A 26,271-nucleotide genomic window follows, 5' to 3' on the forward strand; every position below is an offset into this window, starting at 1 on the left:
TGTAGTTGGGAGCCCAGGCCTTGCAGACACCCGCAGCATCCCAGCACAGCCTCTCCAGGGGGAGCAGAGCTGCTCTGCCATCGCTCTGTTCAATAACCAGTCACTGAAAACCCAGCGCTGTGCTGTGCTGCTCAGGAAATCTCATCTGCAAAGCCATTCATGCCCCTCTCAAAGCTCTCGGGCAGAGCTGGGCAAGCTGCGGAGCGATAGCAGTGAGTAATCCCCTCAACAGACACTCTGCCTTGCAGAAGAAAAGCAACCAACAAAGGGATATTTAAGGCTGCTACTGAGCACTTAATATAGTTTATATTTACAGCTTAATGGCTTTTCAGCATCACTAACTTCCATTCCAACAAAAAGACTTCTACTGTATTGCCTCAGCTTAAGTGCTAACTACATCTTCACATTAATAAATATTTTAAAACAGTGGAACTCTAAACTCGTCTGGCACAGGGCCGGGATCTGCTCAGCTGGAGTTTGTATTTGTACATGAGAGAAAAGAGACGGAAAACCACCTTCCGGATCCCCAGGACCACATCAGCAAGGAACCTCTCTAGCCCTGTGTGGAGTATCTCTGCCTGGTGGGAGCCGCCGTCCCTCTCCTCCAGCCCCCAAAGCAGTTTCCACAGGGGCTCCTGTGGCCCTGCAAGCCAGCTCCTCCTCTGAGGTCTGCACCTGCACACTGGGCTGGCACAGGGGTTAACCAGGCTCTGCTGGCACATCTATTCCAGGGATGTTTCATGGGACTCAGCCCTGGATTGATGGCACCAAGTTCTCAGCAACGCCCCCCAGGTGCCCCTAAAAATTCCCCTTCTCCCTTGTTGTGCCCACACACCACACACCCTTTCACACCTAAGCCCTGGGTGCTTGTATCTGCAGGGGGAGAACCCCTGTACCCCCAACCCTCACATACATCCCAAAGCCTCTTTCCCCTACTATTTGGTCCAGCAAATCCAGGTCACTGAGCAGCTGCCTGGGTAAACCAAGGAAATCACAGCCTTCAAGCAGAAGACAGGTAGAATTAGTGCCAGAAAAAATATTTAGCTCTGTCTTTCTCAAGCCTAAGGGGGTTCACAAAATGAGCAGGAGACATACACCATGGGATTTTGTGGAAGGGACCTTCATAGAGTTCAGGACCATCTCAGACCTTCCAGCTTGTGACCGCAGCACATAGCTCATTCCTTAAAACCACCTTCAATAGCATAAATTCGCAGCATACAAGAAGCAATCCACATCACAGCCAGCCATACCCTCATGAATCACTGTCCATGCAGAGGAGAGGGAGAAAAAGATCAGACTAATAGCCTCTACAAAGATCTGCACATTGTCAAGCAGAGACAAGGTTGAGCAAAGGACCTGAACCATAGTCTTCAGTGTCCTTCTCATGAGCCTCTGCTCAAGACTCCTGCATAGACACCACTCCACAAGGTCTGGCTTTTCCCACAGAAAGGTCTCAGAGTGCAGAGTTAGCACTGGCTTAGCAGGTAGACTGCACTGGCAGCATTGGCCCAGTCTGGCCCACCATAGGCTGCACTGCAAGGCTTGGGACAGGGGAACAGGCAGGAACATGGTCCCACCTGCCAAACCACAACCCTCAGAGCAGGTCAGCGTGCACTGCCCCACCTGCAAGGCTGACCAATGGGTCATCTGAGAGGGTTGTTTCTCATAAAGTTCTTACCTGAGACTATTGAGGCAGTTCAGCTCAAGGAACTATAAGAAATAAATACAGAGTGCAGAGGGCAGGCACAGGTCCTTTCTGCAGCTCTTAGTTCATCAGCTTAGCTGTAACACGGGTCTGTGCCCTTAAGGCACTCTCCACTGGTGTCCCCCCAGGCCAGGATGGGGCTTGGCTTGGTCCTCAGGTGAGCATGGTTCTCCCATGCAGACAGGTGCTGTGACTTCAAAACCCTGAGACATACAAGGAGAAATCTGAAAATGCAGTTACTGCCTAAAGGCCATCCAGGCTCAGGGAATTACTCTTAACAAGCCAGAGGACCACTAGCAATGACCCACCATTGTTTAGAAATAATAACAAGCAAGACCTGTTCAGCCATCCCAGCTGCACCATACAGAGGCCTTGAGGGCCTTGGCCCCACAACCAGAAATGTCCACCAGGTCCTCTGCTGCCAGTCACAACAGCCAGCTGCTGGCCTTTAGCCACAGGCTGCAGCAAGGTCTCCTAAAACTGGTTCCAAGCTAGCTATGACATTAATGGAGCCATAGAGAAAGGCACATAGAAATCCATCCTGGCTTAACTGAGATCACAAACAGGAGGTCCTTTGAACCACACCGGATGGTGGTTCTTCCACAATGACACAGCTTCTGAGAAAACAAGACCAACGGGGACATGCAGGGACAAGGATGGGCTCCACTGCTCCACAGACATCCTGCCCCTTGTGAGTTCAAGATGCCCTGCTCCTTCAGAGATACGACTCTCAGGGCTCTCAAATCAAGGTCCTGTGGACCACAGACCCGGACCATGGAGAAGAGTCCACTATCTCCTTGCTAATCAACACAAATTCTTGCACAGTCTCCTCACCCAGGAACAAGGTTGTTCCATGCTAACTGCATCAGCCTTGTCAAATTTAAAGCTCTTGCTGCAAACTCATCCTTTGGCTGCATCCTTTGGCAAGGGGAGCAGCTCAGGAAGAAGCAGAGGTGACACCTTCATGTGCTGTGATAGGATGGGGCTTGTGCCCCCTCCAAGGGACCTAATTACACAAGAGTCACACCCACACACACACTCCCCTGCAAATGCAGCAGGTAAAGCCACAGCTGAGAATAGCAAGCATATATCAAGCACAAGCTGGGTCATCTCTGCTTTTAATTGTCTGGATGATTTGCTACAGGAGGAAGGCAAAAAAAAATCAAACCAAAACAAAAAACCACTTTGCTCTCAAGGATCCATCTCTGTAAACGGCATCATGCCTTGGCTTGTATAGGAAATTTTACAAAGCTCAGTTGAAGGAAAAGCTTGACTTGTACAGTGAGAGATAAAAATCCTTAGCATTCACAAATGAATGTTCCCATCTGCTGTGCACCATATTATCTCTCTCAAAAAGAAAAAAAGAAGAAAAAAAAGTGAATTGAACTTTGGATGCTTTTCATTTCCCTACAATGTGCAGCAAACTGTGATTCCTATTCATTAGGAGAGAAGATTGACATTCATTATAGTGTGCATTAAATTCCTCATTCTTCTTCTACCCTCAAAATTAGTCTACAGAGGGTAGTAACTGGTAATTTCTATATTGAATTTCTAGTAACTACAGTGGGTTTTTTCTTCCAAATAAGCAAGGCAATTATAATAAGACACACTTCTTCCTGAAATGGTAAAACAGGCAGTGCCATTTGAAATCTCTGTTGCTCTCCTTTACAGCTGCAGTTAGACATGTGCACAAGCAGCTCACACGTTTGCTCTTAAATGAATTTTGGAAGAATTGCTTATACCCCAGAGCACAGAAGGCTCTGTTGCAGTTGCAGCTCTCACCTAAAATGTCTTCCAGCTCTGGATATGTGCAACCACAATATATTGTCAAATACAGGAGACCTAACAGTCCTACTGTGCACACGCGGGCTGTGGCACAGAAGTTACAAACGTCCCCATGTCTGCACCCCAACACACAACATATGCAAGAACTTCCCCACAAAGCTCCCACTGCACAGATGAGCCAGGAGTTGGCTCCATCATCACCTGTTCGTCCTCAGGTGAATGCCAGAAGAATTACTTCACCCACAATGCCTTTGATGGCTTACAGGTACAGCAGCAGGCACAGCACCCTGTTCTCCTCCCAGGCACCAGCCAGCCCCAGGGGCAGGGTGGCTGCAAAGACTCCACACACTCCTGGTGCAAACCCAGCCACCATCTCAACTGAACACGTTACCCTGCTCTCTGCCAGGACTGGGCTGTGTCACATGTAGCTTGGCCACCACTGAGGTCCTTTGTCTCTGGAGGTGCAAGACAGTTCTGTGGCAACTGAGCAGTGTAGGGGAAAGGGACCTGGGAGTCCTGGGAACAACAGGATGACCATGAGCCAGCACGGGGCCCTTGTGGCCAGGAAGGCCAATGGTACCTGGGGTGGATTAGAAGGGGGTGGTCAGTAGGTCAGAGAGGTTCTCCTGCCCCTCTACTCTGCCCTGGGGAGACCACACCTGGAATATTGTGTCCAGTTGTGGCCCCTCAGTTCCAGCAGGACAGGGAACTGCTGGAGAGAGTCCAGCGCAGCCACCAAGATGCTGAAGGGAGTGGAGCATCTCCCGTGTGAGGAAAGGCTGAGGGAGCTGGGGCTCTGGAGCTGGACAAGAGGAGACTGAGGGGTGACCTCATTAATGTTTACAGATATATAAAGGGTGAGTGTCAGGAGGATGGAGCCAGGCTCTTCTGGGTGACAACCAGTGATAGGACAAGGGGTAACTGGTGCAAACTGGAACACAGGAGGTTCCACTTAAAGATGAGAAGAAACTTCTTCGTGGTGAGGGTGGCAGAGCCTGGCCCAGGCTGCCCAGGGAGGTTGTGGAGTCTCCTTCTGTGCAGACATTCAAACCTGCCTGGACACCTTCCTGTGTAACCTCATCTGGGTGTTCCTGCCTCGGCGGGGGGATTGGACTGGATGAGCTTTTGAGGTCCCTTCCAACCCCTGACATTCTGGGATTCTCTGAATTCAGATGAATGTGACAGTTGCACAAGGATAAGCAATTAGTATTCATGGTTTTAACTAAGCAGCCCCACGTCTCTTCAAACAGCAGAGGACCTGCTGATACTACGCACAGATCAGATATCACACAGCAGACATGAAGAAGCAGACTATCTCTGGAGCCAAGCAATGCAGCGTGAAGAAGATGGGAATAGGGACAGACACCCCTTCATCCCCACAGCTTCTGATGCTGGATGCATGTCCAAGAAACAACTTTGGCTTGTACAGGGTGCCCTGGTGGCACAGCCAACCTCTGAGGTTGTATGGGTGATCATCCAACTTCTAGACAGACTTTTAAAGCAGCAAAGCACATAGGAAGCAAAGCACATGGGATGGAGAGTCTCTGGCCCTGCCCAGGGTCTGGCTTCCCCCAGCTTGCTCTGGAGCACATCCAGGTCCTCTTGCCAGCCCGAGGCACATCCAGGAGCCAGAGCTTTCCAGACAGGACCCTGCACTCCCTGTTCCAACCTGTGCATCCTCTGCTGTCCCAGGTTTAATGGCTGCCCCAGCACTCCTCAGACAGCCCTTGAGCTGCAGCTGGAGCAAGAGATGCTCCTACCTGCCTGGCTGGCCACAGGCTGCTCAAATAATTTCTTAGACAGCGTGGCAGCATCACCCAGTGCCAGGACACTGTGGAGTGCTTTATCTGTGAAAGCCCCATCAGCATGTGCAGCCCCTGTGCAAAGCCCTCTGCCACCCCTCCTCCATCCCTCTGATGCTGCTGCAGTTGCAGTGAGGCCACAGCACAGCTCTCAAGCACAGCGAGTGTCCCAGTCTTGGGTCACTGACACTGGACCTGTCACCCTCCCTGGAAAGGGATTTACAATAGACAGTGGTGCCTTTAGCATAGGTAACGAAGGAGGTGGGCTGGGGTGACCTCCCAGGGTCCCCTTGCTAGGGGTAGGGGACATGGGCACTCAGCGGGTTGCACGGCTGCCTCGGGAACAGCTGGAGACGGCCAAGTCAGCACAGCTGGAGTGGTACCTGTGAGTGTCACCACTGCATGAACCTCCTGCTTCTTTCCAGCTGGACCGCTGTCCATCTAGACAGTGAAGCCCAAAGCCAGACAGATTTGTTTTTACAGAGACACAGCTATTGTACGTACTTTGCTATTTTCAGGCCAGACTCCAAGGTCCCAACCTCTGTCTCTAAGGGACAAACTTGTGGCTGTTGGAGCTGCCCTGCAAGACGCCGTGGGGCCAGGAGAGCTGGCAGCAGAACACATGCTCACCCGGGACAGGGAATGGTCAGGAGAGGGTACAGGTGCCAGGAGGAAGGAACCATTGGGTTCACGAGGAGATGAACAGTCTGCTGGCACAGCCAGCAGAAAACAGATCAGTATTTCTGCCCCAGGGCAGGTGGAGAATGGAGTCTGTTATGGAAACCATCTATCTGGAGCCTGTCAGGGCTTTAAGATGCTATCTGAGGAATATTTAGATTCTGCATCTTTGTCTAGTGAGTTCTGCAGCCCTGCTGATTTGTGAGTGCAGCACCCAGACGCTTGTCACACACATCGGCTCATCAACCCTCGACTGACACAAATTGGGAGTACCGCAGGGAGTGAAAGGCAGTTTGGACAAGGCATGTTTCACAATGGGCTCAAACATCACATTATCAGGATCAGCCAAGTAATAAACTTTGTCAGGGACATTCAGACCTCTGAACCCACCAAGCAAGGGACACAACTTCCTTCTTGCTCCTGAAGAAACTGCACCATCAGTGCCAACACTTGAATTGAGATATCTTTAGTAAGAGCAGGTTACCTCCATTTACTGGCTTCACTCCCACCCAGTAGTAATGCCATGTCCCTCTTAGCTATTGCCCTTGATGTCCTAAAGACAGTGGAGACCAGAAAAGACCAGCCTGTCTGGTAGAAGAGAAAGATGCAGAAGAGGGGCAGAGAAGTAGGTCTGTCCTGGTCTGACACTTCTCCCGAAGGTCTGGGCACAGTAATGTGAATTCAAATGCTATATTCCCAGAGGCAGCATATCAGAGAATTGGGTGACATCAGTACAGCATCCAGATCTGGGGGAGGAAATGCATCTTGAAATGGAAATATTCTTCAGTGAAGTATTGCAAAAAGATGTGGAGACAAAGGAAAGGAAACTGCTGCATGTCACTCAGAAAGCCTGTGGACCTTCCTCGCCAGGTCTCAGAGGAGAAGTGGATGATAAAGCCCCTGTTCCCAGGACCTAAGTTCACAGAATCACAGAATGTTAGGGATTGGAAGAGACCTCGAAAGATCTTCTAGTCCAATCCCCCCACCAGAGCAGGAACACCCAGATGAGGATGGCACCAAGTTCCCTGAAAGGACAATCCACGAGATTTCCTTGAACCATTCCATCTGTAAGTAGAGCAATTCTTTGCATAGCTTTCTAGGGACATAAACCCACTGCAACTTGGGCCTTGAGTTCCCTATCCAGAAACCCATCTCCTTCTTGCATCTGTGTATTAACCACACCTGCAGCTCAAACCCCAATGTTCTTTCTCTTCAGGCAAGGGAGGACTCCCCTTCTGAGAAGTGATTTTTTTAATCAGAAAATGTGAATATTGTGGAAGCTCCACACATTAGTGCTAGTTTCATAAAAACTTCATCAGGAAGGGGTTTCTGGAGCAGGAGGGTCTCTGGAGCAGGAAAGTACTTCTGCTCAAGGAGCACAAAGTCCAAAGCTGCACTAGTAGTCAAGGCGCTCATCCAGGCTTTGGGGAAGTTCAGATAAGAAACATGCTCCATGCAAGCCATTGTTGTGAGGTGATAACACCCTAATTCCCATCTCCATTTGGAGCTATTCTTCTTTGTGTAATTAATCCAGCATCTTTCAGCCTGGAAAGCCTGCGTAGCCTTGGGGCGGGCTTTCTTTTCTGGCCACATCTGGCACAGGGTCCTCTTCTTGCCACAGGGGTTTGGCCTAGTGTCCCTTGGGTGACACCTGTCATTGGCCATACACTCTCAAGTTGCACAGGACAGGGAAATCCGTCCCTGCAGTGCTCTCATCTTTCCATCCACATTGCCAAGACAAAGACTGATGCTTTTTTGGTCCCCAAGCAGCCCCAGGGAAATGAAGGGCTCTGGCAGTAGCTCAAGCCCTCAGCTATCAGCTGTGGGACCAGCATCTTTCCTCTGCAGAGCTTTCCACAACTTCCTTCGCTGTGCTGCTTTGCCCCTGGGGGATGAGCACTGAGGGGGCAGTATCGTCCCCACCTCACCTCATTGCTCCACAACTTGGTGTCCACCCCTGTCGTTCCTCTGCAGTGCTCAAAGCCCAGAGACTGCTGTGCTGGTTGTTTATTAATTAGGGAGATTTTAAAACACCTTGTGATGGATTTGTAATGGGTCTTATCTGAATTTACAGGGAGTTGCAGAATACATAGCAGAGCTTTGACATTCTCTTAATTAGCATCCAAGCAAATAAAAGCACGCTAGATCTGGAGATCTCCAGGGCCTCACAGTCCCCTTCCAGAGCCATTGAATATGTGAGTGTAATCTCAACAGTTAAAGCTGCTTGGAAGGGCACCTCCAAGGTATTCGTCATCACTTTCAAAACCTTTATTTACTCTCTGTTGTTTCCAAAAACCCCTCTGGGAGCTGGGAAATGAATCTATTTTCCTACTGAAGCCCATCACATGGACATCCTGCCTCGCTATTTTTAGGGATGCTTGTGAAGGCAGGCTGCTCTCCGCTCAGTTATTTCAGGGTCTTGCTAGCCTGGAGCTGCCCACACTGGCTGTTATCAGAGGGTCCTGGAGGAGAGCCCAGCTACACACCTTGGCTTGTTCTTCGAGAGCTCCTGCTCTGCTGATCCTGAAGCATTTGTCCTAAACAAAGACAGATCTGAACTGGCAACTGTAATAATTCTGCAAAAAGCTGCAGGGAACACTCTGCACCAGTGCCACAAAGTCAGAGCCACTCACATTCCTCTTCAGGTATATTCTGCCCTGGCAAAGCCACACTTGAAGCTGGCACAGCCCACATAAGTATGGTGGAAACGCTGCAGAGATAGGCATATCTGTGCTGGCAGTAGCTCATAAAAGCAACAGAGCTGATGTGGCAGGAAAGGCTTAGACATGGATAGTCCAGCAACCAGGACAAAGCCCTCCAGGGATGTTGACACAGTCTTTGCTTATTCACCTGTGCTGAAATCCATGTTCTTCATACAGTCACTCTTGCCCGCACTGCCATCGCACCTTTGCTTTGCTCCATAGATACTTCCCAGGGCAGCCTGTAGCCTCAACCCTTCATCTTAACCTCTGGCCTGAGCTAAAACCGTTGTATCGTTCACTGCTAGCTTTGACAGCTGGGATTCCCTTCAGATATTCATCTGCTGCACATCCACCCAAGCTCCTGCCGTAGCAGCATCGTCTGGATCCGACCCTGTGAGCACTGCCCTCCCTTGAGGCAGAGGAGCCGTCCCTGGCACTGGCTCCCACGAGGCCCTCTCACTGCTGTGAGAGGTGTCACTGCTGACAGCTCCCCTGCCTAGCGCCAGCGATGGGGACATAACCCTCCTTACGTCACTCAGGAGCCAGGTCAAGTCGCCGAAGCATGTTCCACCCATCACATCACATCAATCACATCAGTTTGGGGTGGTTTCTGCTGACAGCAAGGCAGAGCATGTGAGCTCCCAACACTTCCCGGGCACAGCAGCTTCTGCTCACAGGGAGCACCCAAAGTCTCCCTGGACACCCAGCGTCCCATCCTCTGGGCCGTCCAGATGCATCCCCAGAGACAGACCATCTGCCACGGACACCCACTGCCCTCCTGAGACCAGGTGATCCCAGCTTGATGCCCCAAGTGACATTTCCCAGAAAAAGAACAGCACAGTTAATTCAAAGGTTAAATTTGCATATTTCCCGGTGCTGCTCTAAAGAGCCATACAGTCGTTCAGGATGAACTGCTGCCAACCTGCTGCACAGGGACCACAAACACCCTGTGCCCACCAGGGCCAAGGGACTCATTTCGGGTGGCACCATGCAGCTTCTCCTTTAGTTTTGAAAGGAAGCAAACCCAAGGACCACAAGCAGTGGAAAGAATGAAGTTTTAGCCACCCATCTGTAGAGCAGCCCAGGGCACCAAGCGGGAAGCCAGCGTTGCCTCCAGTACCCCATCTGAGGAACGGCCAGGACTGCACGCATCCTGGGAAGAAGCAATGGAGGCACTTCTGTGTTAACTAGCATGGCATCTGCTTTCAACAGTGTGCCTGGGACTGTATCACTCCAATAATGAGTCCAGGGAGGCCACAAAGAGTCTCAACAGAAAGCTCCAAAGACTACAGGCTCAGCAAAATGCTGCACATTAAATACTCTTTATAGTGTGTGCAGAAGGACTGTTACAAATTCAAATGAACAAGCCGCCAGTGAATCACCCAACAGGGAAGGGTTGGCTTCAGCTAAGCAGAAGCAAAGCTGCAGTCAGGAGGGCTCTCAGTGGGAGAGGGCTCAGGATCAGCCACAAGCAACTAAAATGCAGGGAGGAACTCTTTGGCAGCACATATGGTGGGAGAAACAGGGGGCTTCCCCAAAGTGTGAGCACAGGACCACCTGCAGTACCAGTTTCCCAGCTCAGCAATCCCACGTAGCTCAGCATCAGCCCTTTGGTACATTGAGCAACGCATATCCACCATTGTTAAATGTGTGTTATTCAGTATTCGTGTTTACCTACCACCTTTTGTTTCCCAGGCCTTGTTTCTGCACCTCCAGATGTTGGTGCTATGCTTTGAAGAACAATACACTCTCTCATCTCCTTAGCAAGCTCCTCTGAAGCAAGAAACTAAGGTGGCAATGCTTGAAGAGGGAGCAGGTTGTGAGCATCCACCTGCACGCAGAACTGTCAGGTGAGGAGAAAACAGGGTATAAAGAGGGAAATTGACAAGGCCAGTGGCACCAGCTGCTGCTTTTCCAGAAGGGGCTGCTCTGGCTGGTGATGGCCCCTCTCCTCATTTCTGCAGGCAGCAGGGTTATCTCATAGCCTCAGCTCTCCTCCATCCCTGCCAGGAGCCGGGAGAGCCTGCAGGTTGGCATTGCTGGATCTTTTCCTGAAAATAGAAATACATGGCCCTTGCTGCACCTTCCATGGACTTTCAGCAGGACTTCGTGGGAGGCAGCTCCGGAGGACTCTCCTGCTAGTGAAACACTCTCCTCCTACGCTTTTCAGTGTGTTGCCATCTGGCTGTTGTATCAGAAGCAATAGCCAAGCTATCCTCCTATGCCATTTGTCACTGTGCTTTCTGCTCTATACTGGCCCATCTTTTCCATTTCTCTGACATCAAGCAGCTCCAGCGCTGTTGAGCTCTCTTCATGTCAAACTTTCTTTGTGTCCTCACTAATTTAGTTCTTTTTGGAGAGACGGAGGTGGAAGGAACCATGACTTTCCGAGGGAGGAGGCACCACTCATTTATGTACAGACCTTTCATTTTCTCCACATCCAATTTTATCCCCTTTCACACATGCTCCTGTTCTGGCTGCCGGAGCTCCCCACTGAGACGTGCAGTGGGATGCAGCTCCCCCAGCACCCAGCAGGCAGAGAGGACAGGCAGCTCTGCTCTGCTCTGCTTTTCTCAGCACTGAGCCTCTTGCCTCGTCAGCTCCAACACCACCAGATGACACAGGGCTCAGCAACAGACAGCAATGCAGACCGCTGCCCAGGTGCTTGGCAGAGCCTGTCATCAGCTTGCGTTCAGTACAGCCATTTGTTCAATTATTTTTGTTCCGTTTCTCTGGTTTTCCCATTTCTTAAAAGACAGCAAGCTGCAGCGTCTTCTCCTTCCCAAGCCGTGTGCTCATCCAGCGATGATTTTCACCTCCAGCCCATGGTAGGAACAAAGGCAGCCCCTTGTGCAGCACTCACCATGCCCTTCTTGAGTAACCAAACACACGTATGGCTTCTGCTTACACAGCCCCACACACACACATTATCATGCATCCAACCACATCCCCATGCTGGGATGGGCATTTTGTTCTTACAACCATGTGTACAGCCTCACGATCCAGAAACAGCTCGGGGCCCCCTGCAAGGCTGTTTGAGAGTGCACTTGGCCAAATAATGACACCCATCACTTCACCCTTCCCAAGCACGAGAGGTTTGGGGGAAGCGGGAGGGGAGTCTGGGGATCATGCGAGTTGCTCTGGCAGGCTGACGCCAGCCTGAGCTAGAGATGGGTCAAGGATCTTTTACAGGAGCTGTTGGGGTGCACTTGAAAACACTGTTCAGCTCCTTTTCTTCATTTTGACACTCACGACGAGGTGCAATTTTCCTTAGTGTGTCATTTAGCTCCCATCATACTGAGATTCCTGTGCCATTATAGCCCTCTCTCCCATTATCACTTCCCACGTCTCCTGGTGCCAAATGTCAGGCTCATTTTTTTAATTCACAGTAACTCTCAGGTTCAGAGAGAGCAGCAAACACCTGCTCTGACCCAGCTCTGCACGCAGGGAGAGCTCACATGTCTTTTTAGCAGTCCAGTGCTGTGTTCCCCGGGCTGGAACCTGGTACCTGCACTACTGCTGGCCACCAGTTTGCCCGATCTCCTCCTCGGTGATGTTCAGTCTGAACTTGGTCTCTTCTGAACATGTGGGAACAGGCAAGGGACAGGTAGACACGAGGATGGAGCCAGGCTCTTCTCAGTGACAACTAATGATAAGACAAGGGGCAATGGGTATAAACTGAAGCACAGGAGGTTCCATTTAAATTTGAGAAGAAACTTGTTCCCGGTGAGGGTGGCAGAGCCTGGCCCAGGCTGCCCTGGGGGGGTTGTGGAGTCTCCTTCTCTGCAGACATTCCAACCCGCCTGGACACCTTGCTGTGTAACCTCATCTGGGTGTTCCTGCTCCATGGGGGGATTGCACTGGATGAGCTTTCCAGGGCCCTTCCAACCCCTGACATTCTGTGATCCTGTGATTCTGTGACTGTCATCCTCCTCCCAGACAGAAGGACCACAAGATGGTGATGAGGATTTATCAGGAGGGACAACATGTCTTGTTCACACAAGGTGGTGGGAGCCACTGGCCCGTGTTCTCTGTATGTCACACACTAAATCATTCACCTGTTGGCAGGTCACCAGCAGAGCTGGGCTCCGTGCTCTGCTTGTGGCCTGTGCATTGTCTGCATTGCAGCAGACAGCAGCAGACGCCCAAACTCAACTACACCCACCTCCCACCAGCACTCACGGAGCAGAGCAAACCCCAAACTTGTCTTGACATCAGCAATTTCCCCACATTCAGCCTATGCCTTGCGGGGTGTCTTTATGAGCAGCAAACTGGGCACAAATATGCACGGCAAGGGAGTCATGCCCAGATGAGCAGCAACGAAACCTTCATTTTAGGATAACAGGAGCAAACTAGAAAGGCTCAGAAATGTAGCCAAAACCAACACAGCTCAAACACTTCCCAAGGCTCCATCTCAGCTGCAGCAAGAGGAGGAAAGAGGGCGCAGGCAAGGAAACAAGTCCACAGCACATAGAGAGCTGCCTTGGCTGGCACTCGCTGGGTGTTTGCCAATGAAACAAGCTCAAAAGGCAGGCACCAAATACGTCAGAGGGTTGGGATCCCCCTCCAGCATCGAAAGCAGAGACCGTGCAGTGCAGGGAGTCCTGAGGAGCCCAGCACAGCTCCTCTCAGTGCCTGCCAGTCCTGCAGCCCATCCATCACAGCACGATCCCGAGACACTTCACACAATGCTACACAGGCGGCAAGGCAAGAGCAGGCAAAGTCTGTTCTGGGGGATCCTCAGGACAATAAAAACTTGCGAGGTGCACCTGGCTGAGAAGCAAGCTCAGCTCTAACACCCATGCATCACGCACCGTGCCAGCTTGCCACCAGCCCATGCACACAGCAACACACAGCTGGTCCCTTCCCCACGTGCCAGCTCCCATGAGCAAGACACTGGCTGCCAGCTCTCCCAAGGGAGAGAAAATTCCCCATCCGTCTGATGGGAGAGTAATAAGCAGCTTCTCCAATTGCTTGCCCGTGCAGGCTACAGTGATGGATATATATTCTCTATCTTTTGTCCACCAAAAACGGTGTCTGCAGATGCCCCATCTGGACCCAGGTCAAGCTCTCCCAAGCTCATAGTAAATACAAGGTCCTCAGGAAACGACCAAGCAAATTGCTTTGAAGAATTTGTCCCCACAACCCAGCTGGCCACCCAGAAGCTTAGGATTAATTGTAAGCCTAGCGAAACTCTAGGAAAGCCAAAAATAAATACAGCAAAACAAGAGAACTTCCCACTGGAAAGCCATGGCCAAGCAAAGTCAGTCTCTTCTGGGTTGGTTCCCAGGAGGTAGCTCAGATTCATTTACTGTGCCACTCACATAAACGTCTCTCTTTGGCTGTGCTGCTCCCTTGGTGCTCCTCCCAGCCTGGGAGAAAAGGGACTGTGATTCAGACATGACAACACTCCCTGAGCTAGAGAGCAGAGCCCAGGCACAGCAGCAATGCTGCCCCACGCAGAGCCCCTTCCCAAGACTCGGGACCACCCTGCTGCACACCAGAGAGGATGCAGCCTCAGGAAAATGGGAATAGTGCCCACTGACGTGGGGACACAGTTTGAACAATCACTCATTTCCAGACACTGCATCAGAGCTACGAAGATGCTGAGGGGTCTGGAGCATCTTTGTGATGAGGAGACACTGAGAGAGCTGGGGCTGTTGAGCTGGAGAAGAGAAGCTGAGAGGGATCTGATCAATGGATCAATAGCTCAGGGTGGGTGTCAGAGGATGGACCAGACTCTGTTCCGTGGTGCCCAATGCCAGGGTGAGGGGCAACGGCCACAGACTGAAACACAGGAGGCTCCATGTGAACATGAGCAGAAACTTGTTTGCTGGGAGGTGCCAGAGCCTGGCCCAGGCTGCCCAGAGCGGGTGTGGAGTCTCCTTCTCTGAGACATTCAAACCACCTGGACCCACCTGTGTGATCTGCTCTGTGACCCTGCGTGAGCAGGGGTTGGACTGAATGATCTCCAGAGGTCCCTTCCAACCCCAGCCAGCCTGTGATTCTGTGATATCCCTTGGACCACAGCCAGTGCCCCAGCAGCAAACAGCATGTTGTGTCAGAAATGGCTGTTCCTGAAAAGACCTGGAGAGACAGCTCATCTATCCTGTGGATAACATCAAACCCAAAGGTGTTACCTATTCCAGTCTTAGGTGCAAGCCACAGGGCTTTGGCCAGGCTCTTCCTCCAAGCCCCATCTCTAGTCTCACTTCACCAGACGATGTCAGAAATTGAGGCTTAAAGACAACATGTCAAAGCTTGCGAGAACTAACACCCCCATAATGCCCGGACAGGCTTGTCTGGCAGAATCCCTTTGCTAATGCTGTCTCACCCAGAGGGCCTAAAATTAATTTTGTGGATTGAAATTGAACCAGCCAAGTGCGGGATTCGGTAGCTGTCGGTCTCCACAGAGCAGTTCAAATGTGTCTGGAGCGATGCAGCTCAGCTCCCCAGGACTTCCCAAACTGCCCCGCACACCAGTCTGGGTATGGGAATGTCCCACACCATAGGCAGGGACCAGCAGCATCAGCACGCTGCCTTCTCACACCAAAATCCCATGCTGGTCATGCACGGCTGTTGGTCTCTGGAAAGAGCTGTGCTGCTCTGCAGACCTTTACGTGCTCCATGGAGACCCCAGGGCAAAGTCTGCAGAGGAATGGTAGGGACATGAGCAGGGCCAGAGCAAAAAGGCAAGGCAGATGTGTGATATCAGGAGTTGGGCAATGCCCTCCTGCCCACCTGCAGCAGGAGAGGGGCCAGAAGCAGAGACAGCAAGGCGATGCCTGCCCGCAGCAGCTGAGACCTGAGCAGCAAATGGGTCATCCCTGATGCTCAGCCCAGGGACATCCCTGCCCTGAGTTCAGGTGACACCAGATCTCAGTCTGCTCCCACTGCCAATCCCCTTTAACCTCACATCTGGCAGCAGCTGCCATCCCAGCCCATGGATTCTCATGGATGGAGAGCAAGTTCAACAGGCCACATCCATGTCCAGCTTCCTTGTGGCAGAGCAGTCCTCACCATCCATCACTATGCATGTAGATAATGCTTCTGCTCAGGACTGTGAGCTGCTGTTATTACAATTATTAATTCCCCCCTCCCTTCAGGATATATTAGCTGCAAATTGAGAAAAGAAGGAGGGAGAGAAGTCCCAGGGCTTGATAAAACAGCTGCTGACAAAGAAGCAATGGCTGTGCTTCAGTGTGTGCAAGACGCAGCCCCAGAGCATGTCCAGCACCGCGCTCCCTCCCTCTGTGCCCCCTGCCTTGGCTCCCGGCCACTTCAACATGTTCCCACACCTCCAGCCCTGCTCACTCAACCAGACCCTTGCTGGCAAATCTGAGGGACTTCGCTGCTCTCAACACCAGTTCTGCTCAAACCAAGCCAAACATTGACTGCAAAGGCATCCAGGAATGGAAACAAATGTCCTGAATGCAGCTGGCACAACACACTTGAAAGTCACTGCGGGCTTGTGTTTGTGGTTGCACCTCTCCGGGCAGCCATACCACTTTAAGGAAAGGTCTGAATTCAAATCAAGTTTGTTAAGTGGAGGCAAACCTCAGCTGGTTTCATCTTCACCTGAGTTAAAGCCAGTCTGGATGAAGGTGAGTGGGGACATACCACAAACCTGTGGTATGACTGCCTGAGAAGACCTGAAGCAATTGGCCTTCGTGGTGGCCAAGGTCCCCACAAAGGTCCCAGCCCTGCTGTTAGCAGAAGAGACAGAGGAAGCCGCCCCACCTGAGCTTATGGAACAAAAGCTGCCAAATCTCTTTGATCCCTAGGACACCGAAGACCCTCCTCCTGCCCTCAGAGTAGCCATTCCCAGCCCACCGGGGTGCACTCCAGAGCTTGGATCTACAAATGCCCAGGGCTGCAAGCACAGGGCAGCAGCGGAGATGCCACTCTCACAGACCAAGCTTCTGTGCTAATGCTCGGTGCTATTAGTCCTGACAGCAAAAGTGGTCTGAATGAACAGGAGAGGAAGACAACCGCCAGTTTGAAGCCTGCTGGTTCTTGCAAAAAGGCTGCTGACCTGTGCAGGAGGACAGAGAAAACTAGAGAGGCTTCATGTAACTCGAGACAAACAGCTTCAAAGCGCCCTCCAGACCAGGACACGGGTGTTCCTGTGTGGCACAAAGGGAGGCGGTGAGCAGTAAATACAAACCCGCATCGCCGTTACCCACCTGACAAAGCCGGCCGCTGTCACATTGTGTGGACACCATGAATGACAAGAGCGTTGGCAGCGCCACAGACTCGTGCCTTTTCTCTGAAGGGAAAGGGACAGACAGCCCTCTAGTGTAAAGCCAATGCTAACCATGCTTGCACGGGAAGCATTAATCACGGCCAGGTCCACGTTGGATGCATGTGTTCGGGAAGGGACCTGTGCCCAGGGAGAGGGGTTTGCTCCCTGGCCGCATCCCACCACCCCTCAAAACACACGGATACCATGGAGACGTGCAAGGGCTAAAGGTCCTGGTGGTTCCAGGTGATTACTTTTCCCTGCAGAGACACAGTGTTAACAAACCCACTATTTGCTCTGGGGATTTCAAAAGATGCCTTTTGTCAGAGGAGAGCACGTGGCCTTCACAGGCTGACACCAGCACTCGCAAAAGGCTTCTGAAATCCCTACGTGCCCAGCAGCTGATGCCATCTCTCCGACCAAGCCCCCTGCAGTGCCTGGAAGCAGGGAAGGATGAATTTATGGCCTCCAAAGATTTTTCCTTTCCTTTCCCTCCTCCATTCTGCTTTAGAGTGAGACTGAGTTCTGATCCCTTCCCTGCGCACATTGCTGTGTTGTGCACATGGGGTGTCGTATGTGGCTCTGATCATCACTCACAGCCATAAGAAAGACACACAATTAAAATCAATATTTAAAGTCATCAAACAAGCACACACAAATGTTAACAGCCACACAATTCACTCTGACATAACGATGTAGGGTGCAGAGCTGAGAGTGGTGCTGGAGTGCCGGGAGCATAGTTCTGCCCACAGCCTTCAAAATTTAATGAAAACACACCAGTTTTAAACACTTTCCCAAATCCAGCTCACAAAATCTGTCACTTTGATGTGAATGGTCTCAGTCTTAGACTAATCAGTCACTTTTACTTTCTCTTTAGTAGCTAAAGACACAAATGAACTCCCAGCAAACTGCACAGCTTCAGGAAAAGAATTTAGCAGCCAGATGGTTCTTGCAAAAGATTTGTTCTTAACAGAAAAAGAAAAAAAAAGTTAACCAGTTTTCCCCAATGAGCAGCACACAGGAGATGACCTGACACATCAGCAAGCAATTCCAAACTGTTATCTTGGAACGTCACTTCTACCATAGAAATGCCCCTTCTTCCTAGCCCGTTGTGTAAATTATAATTATCACTAATAAGTGATCAATTATTACGAGTCCACACAAGGCACTGTAATTATCCCATGCACTCAGGGAAGAAAAGAAAGCATCAAATTTGAATGCAAACATTCCTTTGTTTCCAGCAGAAGGTGCAACACAGAGAGATAAAAGAAAGCACAACTGTTAAAAAGGCAACAAGGCTCAAAGAGCCATCTGAGGGATGTGCCGAACTCCCACGAGATGGAGCAAAGCTGTGATGGGCTGCACACTCCCACCCAGGCAGTGAACCCCCCTGTACTGGTGCATTTGCATTTGCTTTCTATGGGTCTTTTTTTAATCTCCATGTGCAATTGCAGCTGTGGATGGGGATCAAAGCATAGCTGACAATAAAGATTCTCCAGATCTTCATAGAGACCTTGGATAAAGTACAGATATGCTGGACAAGAAAGTTTTTCTGAGTCAACTCCAGGAAGTAAGCAGTAAAACGAGCATCATTCGACAAAAGGACTTTGATCACCTGAGGATGTTGATGGTGGAAGGAAGACAACTCATGTCAAGGACTAGCTTCTCCTTAGCTGCCCATGGTGGAACTTGGGCAGCAGCATGGGGGACCACTCAGCAGGGTGATTTGGAGAAGCCAAGCACAGGATGGGAACCTTGAACTTCTTCAAATGCTTCTAACTCAATGCTAAATTACACTTCAGTACAGTAAATAAATAAACTCATTTGCAGTTAGGCATCTGTTTACCTGTTTACCAAGCTTTTTGAATGAGTGAAAGAGGAATAGTATTAAGAATCACTCACTTGGTACAAGAAGTGCATGAAGTTCTGCACCTGGGGCAGAATAACCCCATTCATCAATACCAGCCTGAAAACTGTGAGCTGTAAATGGCCTGGTGGACAACAAGGTGAGTATGAACAAATGGTTGGTCTTACCATGAATACAGTAACTATGCCCTGCGCTGTGCTAGGAGGAGCGTGGGCAGCAGAGTGGTGGAAGTTCCTGCCCCTCTTTGGTCAGGACTGTGGAGGCTGCACCTCAAATACTGTGCCCAGTTGTGGACCCTTGAATCCAAAATTAATGTGGGGAAACCAAAAAGGTCCAGTGGAGGGTGAGCTAGACGATCAGAAGCCTACAGTATATGTCCTACTCAGGTAAAGTGAGTTGGGTTGGTTGGGTCTGGCAAAGAGGACGTGAAGTGGAAATCCATTTGCAGCCTACAGCTACTCAAAGGCAGTTATAAGGGTGACAGAGCCAAATAAGCATTTGTGAGGCCAGATGACACAGCAAGAAGCCATAGCCAAGAACTGCAGCTTGGGAGGTTTGGTTCAGACATCAGGTAAAGCTTCTTAATCAGCTCCAGCTCTGGGAAAGGCCAGCAAGTCTTCATCATTGGAGGTTTCCAAAGCTTGGCTAGAGAAAGTGTCAGCAGACCTGATCTGCGTTAGCAATAGTCCTGCTGAGGGTGGGAGTCTGGACCCTCCAGAGGGTCCTTCCCACAAGCACCTCCAGGATTCTGGTATTTGGCCATTATAAACCATGTCTTCAGAGAGGTCTCTGCCACTACCCGGTGTCCAGGAAAGGCTTCCAGCCCAGACTGTGTTCGAGAACTAATGAGTTCCTGGGAAACTCTGCTTTAACTAACATTGATGTGGGACACCATGCTGGGAGACCTGTAACCAGTACACAGAAAATATATCCAAGGGCTTCACCTGCAAAGGCAGTCAGGAAAGCAAACACACAGGTGCAAGGCAGGAATGTCTGGAAGTGTTGTGCTTTCTCCAGTGCTCCTGCCAGGGACCCAGACCGTGACCCCACTCTCAGGTCCTCCACAGCATCTCCCTCAGTGCCTGCTCCTGAACTCACAGGGACAACCATCTACTTCCATCAAGCATGGACCCAGGCACTATGTGCACCATCACTCCTGCTCCACCATGGCCATGGCTAGTGATGGACCAGAGACACCTCGACCATACCAAAGGGACAAGAGCCACTCATGGTTCTGACCTAGGCCAAGTGACAAAGGGTTTGAGCAGCCTTGGCCAGGCAGGCCAAGAAGCTATGGAGGAGGAGAGGATATTTCCACCCTTGGAGATACTCAAAAGTTGACAGAACAAACCTCTGAGCAGCTTGACCTACCTTTTAAATTAGCTGTGCTTTGAGCAGGACGTTGATTAGATACCTCCAGATGTCTGTTCCAAACTGTTCTATGATCTTATGAAAGCAAATATTCTGTAACCCCTGCCTTGCCTGACCTGTGTAGAGGATCCTGCACTGCTGGCTGCCTGGGGAGAAGGGCTGCAGCCGGCTGCTGGCCAGTCATCAGGCTAATGCCTCATAGTGAGCTACCAAGAACTGCACTAAAAATCACAGTATGGTAGTACTTTCTTGCTTCCAACTTCCTTAGTGTTTTGCACATGTTTGTGTAATGCTTCTGCTTTTCTTGATGACCAGGAAGGCTACAAAATAAAATGCTCGTGCCTTTCTAATCTCCTGATTCCAGGAGCAGAGACTTGAGAGACAAAAAATACTGTAAAATCTGCTGGTGCTATTGATCCAAGCTACAATGCAAAGGTTGTGACGAAGGCAATCCAGGCTGGAGAGACAAACCTGCTGTTGATGCAGCAACACCCCTAAGGAGAACATCATCAGTCTTGTCCCTTGACACTGTGTCACTGCTAAAGAAGTGATTGGCAATTGCACAGACCTGCACGTTTTAGCTCTGGACTGACCTTTAAGCATATTCTGGGTCCCTCAGGAGATAACTCAGCATCGCTCTCCCAGTGTTAGGGCTGGAAAAGCTGAAACTAAATCACAGAAAGGCTCATCGACCTGCTCAAGGATACAAGAAGCAGGACCAAGACCGAACTCCAGAAGCCCTGACTTCCAGTTCTCTAAGGGCGAAGTAAGTATGGACAGAGTCTGCACAACACCCCACCCAGGTGTGTTCTGCCTTATATCCAGGCATGCTGCACACACCCCATAGGAAATATCTGTGTCACTTTCATGGCACTCTGTTCTGAGCCTACATATCATCACTGAACACCACTATAATGAATAATCATCCACCCAAAACTCATGCTGCTGTGCATCCCAATAGCCATAATGAAATACCAGAGCAGGCTGAGGTGAGTTTGCCCATTTTAGCAAAGCCTCTATGAATTGCTTTGGCATTTCTGCACAAACATGGAAGGATCCAGCCTTTGCTTCTTTTTGCTGATGGTGTCTTTTCAGTACAGCTGTCTCCCTTTTCTCTCAGTCTCTGGAAACCTCCAAGAGTTGCAACCACAAGCATGAAAGGGGAGGAGAGGCTGGGCTTTGTAGATCACAAGCCTCCCTCCTCCCTCCCACACCTCTGCGTGCATCTGTAATGGAGAAGCCCTGAAACCTTGTTACTCACAAATCCCAGAGAGATCCATCTGGCTCCAGGACACAGCACAAAGCTTTCTGCATGGACAGGAGGGAGAAGCCCTTGTGCAATTCCCAGCCCTTGCAGGCACCATACTGTGACGCTGCCTCTTATAGCACCTCTTTGCAGTGGTACAGGATACTCCTATTCCACTGTGTGCGTGCCTCCTGCATAAAAAAAAAATAAAAAACCTCTTTAGGAACATCAAAAGAGGAGCTTGGCACTCAAAGATATGTCTTAATGAAGGTGACAGCAGCAGAAAGCATCACAAATCCAAGGGGAAGAGAATGCACACCTAATTAGAGGACTCCTTTCTTCTTCTCTCGGTCCCGCCTCCAGCTGGATGCGCAGGGTGAATCCTGCACCGGGTGAATCCTGCACCGCATGAATCCTGCACCAGGGCTGCAGCTCCAGCCTCTCCTCCGGGATGCACCCGCCGAGCTGCGTGAGCAACTGGCACAGCAGCCATGTGCAGGCTCAGAGCGGAGATTAGAGCTCAGCTCTTCGCAATCTTCCTTGTCCTGCTGTGTGCTGAGGCTCTGGCTCAACTGATTTTCCCTCTCAAGGCTCAGGAGGATGGGAAGAGAAGGAAGACACTGTGTTTTCCAGGGTAGGCAACGGCTCCCCACAGCCATGGTCACCGTGCATGCAGGGTGCACAGCAGCGTGCCCAAGAGCTGCCTTTAGAGTATCCCTCCCCTTTCCTGCCCCCATCTCACAGTCTTCCTTCCTGATTCTGAGCCAAAGAGGGTGGAAAATTCACATAGGTCCTGCTGCATTTTGCAGATTTTGCTTATTCCTTTGGAAGGCTTAATGGCCAAAGTCATTGCTGGCATCAGAAAAAGATTACACAGACCCAAGGCCCTCATTATTAGCACACTGATTGGCACAGAGTAATCAAGACATCTGTGGGGATGTCAGTTGTGGAGCCCCACACCCCCGGCCAGCTTCCAGTGAGCCACTGGGCCAAGTGTATGGATGGGCAACCATTCCCTGCCTTCTCCTTATGAGTCTCCTGAACAGGGCAGGTAGCAGATGAAAGCAGAGGGAGGCATCTCAGTCGTGTAGCAAACTGCCCTTTTCCTCCTCTTGCTCCTTCCCACCACCATCTGCTTCACACTTACGGTCTTCTGCAGAGGCTCCCAGGAGGATTTTACTCAAGCAAAGCCAAGAGCATCTGAACATGGGATGGAGGTAATTAATGAAGGATGTGGCTTGTTATGACAGGACTGCCGTGCTCCCCGTGCTAGTGGTGAGCAGCACAGGCACATGCTGCCCACAAGCCACAGCAGTTCAGAGAGCAGCGGTGGCTTTCTCGCTGTTTCTAATTAGGTTATTTTCTGGACCAGCCTTCTCTAGTGCTCTTAGTAGGGAACACATCACAGAACCAGCACCGACACAATGACATTTGCAGACACAGAGCCCAGGCATGGAGCTTGCAATAGCACCTACAGCTTTTTGCCATGATATTCCTCTTCAGAAAACCTCTCCAAACATACCCCTTGATGGTCCCACAGAACGTCGGTCTGAGGTATGTGCTGTGTGATGGGGAAGGGGGAACCAGCCCAGGAAATGCTGCAGCCCCTTGATACAAATGAACATTATACAGAAAGGAAATATAAAATAATACACAGATGAATGGTGTCTTCTCTCAAGAAAAAGAAAGAACTGCTCTTATATCAGGTAGTCTCTGAGGCTGGTCAGGTTCTCGTATTACAAGGTTTTGCATTTGTTTTGGGTGGTTTTGTTTTTGTTTTTAATAGATTTTATAAAAAAAAAAAATAAACATGGAAAAACCTCTTTCAATATAAATTAATTGTGTTAATAAGGCAGTAAGTGCTGAGAACACCAGGTGAAAGCTCTACCTGTCGATCTGCCCCTGGTGGCTATTTGTGGCTTACAAGGCACTTGAAGCATCCTGGCATCTCATAGTGGGAAATGTAGTCCAGATACAGCAGGATGGTCAGTCACCTAAACATGATTTCCCAAGGTTCGTAAGGACTTTACAGTCACACCTACCAGCAATCCAGGCTACCCAGCCTCTCACAGGAGCAATTCATAAACTGCAGGAAAAAAAAAAACTATTCAAACCCAAACCCCTCAAAGCCTTCTTCTATAAATAAAGCTGTTGTAACACCGTATTTATATTTCATTATCTTCTGCGTTGTTTCACATGATGCTGGTAGCAGCCGGGAATGTCACAGTGTAGAGAAAGTGCTGTGCTGCAGGATCGCGAACAGCGCAGGAGGGACTATCCTGGGTGACTGTACCACACCCATCACCTGCATGCTGCTCTGCACAGCTGACATCGTCCTACAGCATCACGGTAGACACACAGCCTGCACCACCAGCTTGGCACCGTGAGTCTGTGCACAAGCACACAACCACTGGGTTCAAATCAACGGGTGACCATGCACCAGGCTACGCTGCAGCACATAGTAAATGGATGCTGAGATATCAGTATCCCCTAAGGGCCCACAGGAAAAGGCATCACTGCAACCTGCTCCCAAGGTGTTTCCTAAACAGAAATAAATTGGCTATTTCAGAATTAAAAATAACAAACTCTCTAAAGGAGGCGGTGTGCCATTTGGATCAGAGCTTGGATCTGTCCTTTGATCATCACAAATAAATCAGCCAGAGTGCCCTCCAAAAAAGAAAGAAAAAAAAAAAAAAAAAGAAGATTATATTTGTGTCACTGATAGAGAGAGGAAGCAAGCTGGGGATGGCACACACAGAAAAAGACTCCGTGCAGCAAGAGGCTCTGAATGCCAAACACTCCTTTGACCAGCAGCCTGGACAGCGGTGGAGCTTCTACAATGGGTTGATCACTCAACTTAAAAACTGCAACCCATGGGCTGGGTTTCCAGCAAACACACCTGGGTGGCACATGCTTCTCCAAGTGGTCTGAACCTGCAGCGTGAGAGCATGTGTTTCTCCAAATGTAGGTCTTTATTTTGGGTTTCACCCAGAACAACTGCAAAAGGGCATGACCGTACAGCGGGGCAGCTCTAACAGCAGCCGCAGCCCGCGGGTGCTGCTGCCAACACTGACCCAGCCCCATCCCTCCACACCGGGAGCTGAGAAGCAAAGACTATCGCTAGGGCTGCCAAAGCAGATGAAAAAGGGTTATTTTCAGCCTGAGGAGGCTCTGCCAGGCCGGCCCCGCCACATGCTCTGTGCCTTTCCCCCGCTGGGGCCAGCAGATGTGGGGTCCCCCTCTGAACTCCCAGCTCTTCCATCCTCTGGCTAAAGGACTAGCGGGCTGAGAAGCAGCAGGGGAGACCCCGAGGGAGGGGCGCTGCGGGGCGCACCCGTCGCATCCCGGTAATCGCCGTCCCCCCGGGGCGCCCGGAGCCTCCGCAAACTATCCCGGCCTGAGGCACCCGCAGGCAGCCGGACCGGGGCTCCTCCGCCGGGCTCGGGAGCCGGGGCTCCCCCGCCAGCCGGGCTGGGAGCGGGGGGAAAGCCGGGTTCTCCGCATCCCCTCTCGCTCCCCGCGGGAGCTGCGGTTCGGGCCCCCTCTGCCGGGGCAGCAGCTTCGCTCCCCCGCGGGATGCGGGCTCGAGAGCGCGGCATGCCGCTTCTCCCGGCGGCACTTTGCCTGCTCCAACTTCGGGAGGAGCCCGGGCACCCCAAGGCCGAGCCGAGGCAGGGGGTGGCTGATCGGTCCCCCCGCGGGGCTGAGGCTGGAGGGGGCTAAGCCCGCTGTTTTCCTTCCATCCCGCTACCTTGCTCCGCGGCCGGAGCCGTGCCGTGCCGTGCCGTGCCGTGCCGTGCCGTGCCGTGCCGTGCCGTGCCGGCGCGCAGCCCCGTGCTCGCTCCCCCTCCGGCCTCGCCTCTCCTCCGCTCCTGCAGACGCGGCGCTCCCGTTCCCCCCGCGCCCTCCCCGTATCCTTTCCCGGGCCGAGCGCTCGGCCCCCGCCGGCCCCGCTCAGCCCGGCCCAGCCCAGGGCCCGGGGCCCGGCCCCTCTCCCCCGCGACGAGACCTGGCGGAAAAAAAAAGTTGCAGCGAGGGAAGTTCCCGGTCCGGTGCGAAGCTGGGGACGTGGCCGCCTTGCCCTGCCCTGCCGCCCCCCGGGAGCGGGGGAGCGCCGGCGGGGGGCGGGGGGGGCGGACGGCGACGGGGATGCACCTACCTTCAGCTATCGCCCTCTTCATCTTAGGGGTCGGGGAAGGCACGTCTGGAGGCGCAAAGTCGAACGGCAGCGGTACAATCCTTGCGAAAGTGGGGCAGATCCTCGTGCAAAACTTCAGCCCGAGCGCGGAGCGGCGGCGCACGGGGAGGGGGCTCTCCCTGTGCCGGCGCTCTCGCTCATCGGGGGAATGAGCAGCCCCCGAGCTGGAGTCAGCATCCAGGCGAGGCTCCCCCTCCCTGCCTGCCTGTCTGCCTCCTCCCTCCGTCCTTCCTTCCTCCCTCCCGCCCGCCGCACGCACGGGGCCGGGGCTGCGGCGGATCCCGCGGCGGCAGAGCCGGCGGCGGCGGCGGGGAGCGCGGAGCCTGCTGCACTGTATCCCGGGAAGCGAGCGAGCGAAGGATGGAGAGGCGATGAATGTTTTATGGGATCATGTGGTTTGACGTGAGAGGAATCAGCCTAGATCGGATTTACTGGCTGGAGGAGTGAGAGGGAGGACAGGGGAGACGGGCACGGGATGGATGGAGGGAGGGGCCGCGCCGGGGGCAGACGGAGCGCGCAGGGGCCGCTCCGACGGCGGCAGCTCCGCGGCAGAGCCCCCGTGGTGCGCGGACGCGGCCCGGGCAGGGCTGCGAGGGGCCGGGCGGCTCCGGGCGGCTCATTCCTGGAGGAGAGGTGCCACCTAAAGGAAGCCGGGGATAGGGATGCCGGGACGGC

At 51.9% G+C, this 26,271-nt stretch overlaps 1 protein-coding gene across 1 annotated transcript in view; it reads right to left on the minus strand.

The window, feature by feature from the left end:
• Positions 1-25,649, minus strand: part of RTN4R (reticulon 4 receptor) — an 85,370-nt gene extending 59,721 nt beyond the window's left edge. Inside the window, exon 1 of the mRNA XM_082066003.1 lies at positions 25,558-25,649. Coding sequence (XP_081922129.1) covers positions 25,558-25,579 — 22 coding nt within the window. The 5' untranslated portion in view covers positions 25,580-25,649. The remainder of the gene's footprint in view (positions 1-25,557) is intronic.
• Positions 25,650-26,271: the final 622 nt, after the last annotated feature.

The sequence above is a fragment of the Streptopelia decaocto genome (genome assembly GCF_964273445.1).
Source record: "Streptopelia decaocto genome assembly, chromosome: 15".
Classification (NCBI taxonomy): Eukaryota; Metazoa; Chordata; class Aves; order Columbiformes; family Columbidae; genus Streptopelia; species Streptopelia decaocto.